Below are 6,000 nucleotides of genomic sequence, written 5' to 3' on the forward strand. Positions count from 1 at the left end.
CGCACGCACGCACAGACACACGCACGCACACACGCACGCACGCACACGCGCACGCACACGCGCACACACACGCGCACACACACACACGCACTCCCCCTTTGGAAATCATCTCAATTTAAAGCCAGCTCTACTCCACATACGGGAAAGCTTTGCACACTTTACAGTTTATTACACTAAAGTAAATAATTTTGAGCTAATTATTTATCTATAGATGAGAAATATAAATTTTTCTTGATATCTTTCAGATACAGAGACTTGAATTATATTCTCTGGCATTTTTTTTTTTTTTAATAATAGTTTTGTTCTCTTAAAAAAAAATAACTGCTCTCATGAGTTACTGAAAATAGTACATTTTCTGTTAAATAAGAAAAAGAACATTGGTAACAAGAGTTTCCAGTGAACAGGGCTAGACAAAAAACCTACAGAAGCCTATTACTGTACAAATGATATGACGCATCCTAAAATCTTAAAATAAAGGCTTCTTCTAACAGGAGTCATCTGTCAAAGACTGCTTTTGATTTATTCTGGTGTCGAGCTGACATAACACCTCATTCAACTTTTACTGACATTAAGTTGTTCTGATGATGACTTCCATTCATCACTTATTCATACTTTGTAGCTCAGAGTACTTCGGCTATGTCAGAGTTATATAACGCTGAAGTAAAGTCAGGGTAATTAGACATAACTAAGTTATGGTGTTGAGACTGTTATAAGATTTATAATAATCTCATAAATAGTATTAAAAAAAAGGGGGGGGGGCGCACCTATCATGGCAGTGCCATGGAATTCCCAGAAGGATGAATACAAATTTAATAAAGACATAGAATTGAACTCTATGTACAATGAACTACAAAAGTAAATGTGATGTAATGCAACTTGAAGTCAACAGAAATGTCACATGACACTCCAGCTGTTCGTTAGAAACTAACAGATATGTAAATGGGTTTATGAAGGCTTTATGTAGGTATCAGTCAGCCCTATAATCACTGCCTTTAAGGAAATTTACCAACATTTGAATATAGAAAATACGCCGTATAGCTTTATGAGAATCCGACCTTTGCTTCTGCTCCACTGAACCGATTCACTGCAGTGTGATGAACACACAACACAACATACCAAGCCAGATGTTCTACCGGTCTGTATTCCTAGAGGCATTCGATCAGCTTATGGTTTTAAGACAAACTTGAAGACAAGCTAATGGTTTAAATAAAGTGGGCAGAAAATAGAAGGGAAATGAGTCATGCTACAATGCTACGTTCAACAATACATACAATTTCATTTTCAATTCAAGAGGGCTGAGTAGAAACTAAATATATAAGTGGAAACTGTTTCAAGACCACAGACACATGTGAAGTGGCCATTTTACACAAAGGAACCAAATGATGCGGTCACTCCTAGGAGGTGACTGAACAAAACGTGAGCAACAACTAGGTTTGGACTGTTGGCATTTGGATCCGTTTTATGAAGACAATTTGTCCCTACAGCTTTTAGCATTTGGTTAGGATGCTGGGGAATGACAGCAAACGGTCGGTCATGCTACTGAAAAGTTTCTGTAGAACTGTGGAGTAGACAGTAAACTGTTCTCAGTCACTCTGCCCCAGAGGAGCGCTGGGAAATTCATTGGGTCACATTGCTGCTACATGTAGTTCACAATCAACCAAATCTGTTGTGGATTTAAGACTCAATCAAGTTCAAGATTCAGAAGATTGCACCTGGCTAGTCCTAAGAAACATTTATAGACTTGCTAAATTTTTTTTAGATATATTTTTTGTTGTTAGAAAGCCAGTGAACTCAGCATTACATATTTCTGTGATCTAATGTACGTTCTCCATTAAGGCTTCATATTGGTTCCTGTGTGCCTTTTGGCAATTTTGGCAGGTTTGATTGTTGTGCAACAAATAATTCAAACTAAATGCTTACCCATGATTTATACTTTACAGAGATATAGTGTATTTCAACCCTTTAGATTTGTGTTTTTTTTTTTTTAAGTCACCGAAAGTAATCTCCAAAATGACGACACTTCTATTTCACTGCTATATGTAATGGTTAATGTAGCCTAAGGGGAAATAAACATGTTCCTCTTCAAAATTCAAACAACTGATATAAAATATATTCTACTCAAAGATAGAGTTAGTGTTAACAATAACAATTTTTTTTTTTTAAAAACTGAATCAAATCCCACCATATCTTCCTCAAGTGTTTGTATTTAGCACAGTTCTAATAAGAGAAATATACACTATGTAGCCCAAGGTTTGTGAACATCTGACCATGACACCCATATGCAAGTCTTCCCCAAACGGTTACCACAAATTCTGAAGAACAATTGTATCTCTGAATAATGCATTTCTCTTCACTGGCATGAAGAAGCCAGAACCTGTTCCAGCACAACAATGCCCCTGTGCACAGATTTAGTGTTGAAGAAATTGAACGTCTTGCACAGAGATCTTGCATCTACTCCACTGAAAACCTTTATGATGAACTGGAACCTTGCACCCCAGTCCTCCTCACCCAACACCTCGGTGCCTTATCTCATTGTTTCTCTGTGTGAAGGAACACAATCCCCACAGCCACACTCCAGATTCTAGTGGAAAGCTTTCCCAAAAGCTACTGACTTATAGAAGGAAAGGGGGAATTACATCTATAGTAGGATGTTCAGTAAACAAATATGGGTCTGATAGTTTGGTGTAAACACACATTTGGCCATATAGCATATCAGAGTTTGCTTCATTCCTGCAACTGTTGTGTGTCTTTGTTTTAACAAAGCAATACTTAATCAAATGACTGGTGCCTTGTCATCCTATGTAGTGTAATCATTAACAAGAAGCTGGCTGACAGAGACTCACTATGAACCACAGACTGTCTGGGCCTGGCTCTTGGATCAACCTTTGCGTGTCTTTATATTTCTTGAATAAGCTCCTACATTACAAACGCCTGCCGTTTCAGAACAGCATTGTATTGTGAATATCCAAACTAACTTTTGGAGAATGTAAATGTAGTGACAAGACTTTCCCCAGCTTTACCAAACACACCTAGTGTAAGGGAGCACGCAGGTAGGGTTGGAAGGACACAAATTTAATTGTGGGGCCTGAGCAAAGAACTATGTCTGTCAGAGATTAGCTCAAATCACAGAGACAACAAACACTTGGAAGCATTTCCCAGGTTACTTCTTCTGTTTGACCAAAATGACTATTTACTTATAGTGAGGATGCCTGATGAGGCATGGAGGTTGTGTTTTCCTTATTATTATTATTATTATTATTATTATTATGGTTGACGTCTAGACGAGTATTAAGAGAGAATTTTGGAAGAAAATTGTGATAAATCACCGTGACATCCCCACGCCGACGTGTGTGCGATCATATCTAATCGTGCTGTATACCTCAATAGCAGATTTAGGTAAAGCAAATCCCCAACCCCAATTCAAACATACACACTTTCGCCATAAACATTAGATTTGTACTTCTTTAAAGCCTCCAGCACAGATTAGTTTCAAGCCCCGAAAACCCAGAGAAGTTAGCCATGGCTAATGGCTGGGAACTGCAGCAGGATTTAGCTAGAACACTCTGGGCTTTACCCTAAGTTCTCACTCCATGGGCTAACAGCTACCCCTTAGGGATTGAGGCATTTTATGCCAAGTAGCGGCAGGTATTTTTCCACCAATGCTTGCAGCTCTAGTTGTGCTTGGCTCGTCCGCCTTTCATGTAGCTTTTCCAGCGCTTGGCGAAGTCCCTGAAGATTGGTGAATCATCAATGGAAGCCAACAGCTGCAACTGATTGATGTGCGTAGTATGGTAGTCCCATCGTGCCAGGTTGGGTGCTGTGCCTAGCATGAAATGACGTAGATCATAAATGGTGCCCGAACCAGTGTCATATAGTGGCACCATGGCCTTAAGCGATTCCATGCCCTTGGCATACAGTCTTGCTGCATCACGTCCATCCTTTTCACCCGCTGTCTGTGCCAGGTCATAGAGCCCGATTAGAGAGTAGATAAAGCCATTGAGGACGAATGAACTCGGTGTGGTTGGATACTCTTCGTACCATTCGTACTTGTTCATGAAGACCGCTTTGACACCATGCTTCTCCGATGGCACCTTATAAGGACCTGTGGCACGCAGTGCTGCTTTCAGGAATGTCTCGTCCTTGGTGAGCAGATATGCCCTTACAAGGGTAGACATGGCCTGGCCTTGTGCCATTGCTGAGTACCAGCCAGGCTCTAAGGGTCGAAAGCCCTCACCCAGCTTGCGGGTGACCATTATTGGCCAACCGCCACGCTCATCTTGATTCTTCACTAGCCAATCACTGGCAGCAAAAAAGGCAGCCATGTGGGCCGTAGTGGAAATAGACACATTGTCAATGGCACCTCGACCATGCAAAACCATTTTGACCACCCGCCGTGGCATGGTCTTGGTGGCTTTGACAGCCTTAGTATTGGACAGTCCAATGCCTTTGCGCAGATCAGTGAGGAGGTCCCGGGTCACTGTGGTCCAGGCTGAACGAGGGCCAATGCCATAGGTGATGGAGCGGTCTTTAAAGGCAATGAGCTGACTGGTAGTGACATAGTGGATCACAAATGGAGGTCCCTTCTCTGTGGTTTCCAGTACGACAGATACAGTGCCATTGGAGGCGAATTTCAGGTCAAAAGAGATGATGAAATCCTTTGTGTTGCCAAGAGACAAAGAGATACCCTCAGAGTTCTCTGTAAAATCAAAAAGGAAAGCAAAGACGTTAAATAACCCTTCCTTCAAATAAATGTCCTAGAAGTCAGTTTCTAGCTTATTCTGTTAGAAAAGCACACAAATACATAAATGTGTGCACACACTCCTTTAATTGTATCAGAATGAAGTCCTGATGGTGCAGGGTTCACATATGTCACTGCTCCAAGTAGCTAATTAGACCAAGAGGTAGAACCGAGAGTGAAAAAGAACACTTGGCCAAGATCCTAATATGACAGGGAAAAAAAATTTCTCTGCAGGAAAACACTAGTGGTACAAGAGATTTAAGAGATTCTTGTTGGCCAAACCTCAATCAGTCCGTCTCATCTCTCTTTAACTGGGCTGAAAAATTGCACATTCATAACTTTGTCCAAAATTCATCTCTCTCTATTAACATGATTTAGACTAAAGCATCTGTTCTTGCCTGCTGTTTCTTTCTCCAGTAACAAGCAATGAATACCTAAAAAGAAAGACCTGAGATAGTCAAGGGAGCCGATAAGAGAAATGGAAACACTGTGAGAAGAAAGAACGTAGAAAGGCCAAAAGAAATAAAACTTTAGGGAGATACTAGAGATATCAGCCTCACAGTGTTTATTTGTTGCTATTCAATGCACTCATATAGCCATTACTTAAGGCAATAAATGGACTAAATGGATTTGTACCACTCTCCTCTGATTAGCTTCCAGTCAATAATGGATGAGTGGAGACTACAGACAGAACCAGAGTAAATAAGTGAGGAGAGTGCGGGTGATGCGAGGAACGCAAAAGAAAGGGCAAGAGTCACTAAAACAAACAGAGTGAGCAGAAAATAAGTGAGAAAAGAAAGACAATGGACAAATGTATAATGCTAGGGTGCTAGATCCGGTGGATCCCAGCAGGCTTTGTGCAAATCAATGCTCTAGGTGATGACACCAATTACTGGCTGCCTACGCAATAGCTTGGCTAATTCTAATGGCTATTGATTGCACCAGTGCTAAAAAGCCACACTGTATTATTAACAACAAAATGCATATTGCCGACCAGAGGGTTGTTGCCTCCAGAGGTTCTGCCTGATGGCTAGCTTTGTGTGTGCTCACTTTAATGGAGTACAGACATTGATTTTGTGGAAAAACTATTAGATGCAAAGCAAAGCTGCTGATTGGAGAATTAAATGAGGACAAGAATAAAAGAGCTCAGGAAAAGAAATTAAAAACTAGGAAAGGAAGAGAGGATGATGAGAGGATGGGCTCTAGGTTTATGGAAGACTGGAGGCTTGGGCAAGGATGATAATGGTTATAATGAAACTCAC

At 40.8% G+C, this 6,000-nt stretch overlaps 1 protein-coding gene across 1 annotated transcript in view; it reads right to left on the reverse strand.

Annotated features, from left to right (window-relative positions):
- glceb (glucuronic acid epimerase b) overlaps window positions 1-6,000 on the reverse strand; it is a 66,427-nt gene that overhangs the window by 1,432 nt on the left and 58,995 nt on the right. Inside the window, exon 5 of the mRNA XM_060859282.1 lies at window positions 3,658-4,696. Within this exon, the coding sequence (XP_060715265.1) occupies window positions 3,672-4,696 (1,025 nt within the window). The 3' untranslated portion in view covers window positions 3,658-3,671. The remainder of the gene's footprint in view (window positions 1-3,657; window positions 4,697-6,000) is intronic.

This window comes from Tachysurus vachellii, chromosome 23 (genome assembly GCF_030014155.1).
Source record: "Tachysurus vachellii isolate PV-2020 chromosome 23, HZAU_Pvac_v1, whole genome shotgun sequence".
Classification (NCBI taxonomy): Eukaryota; Metazoa; Chordata; class Actinopteri; order Siluriformes; family Bagridae; genus Tachysurus; species Tachysurus vachellii.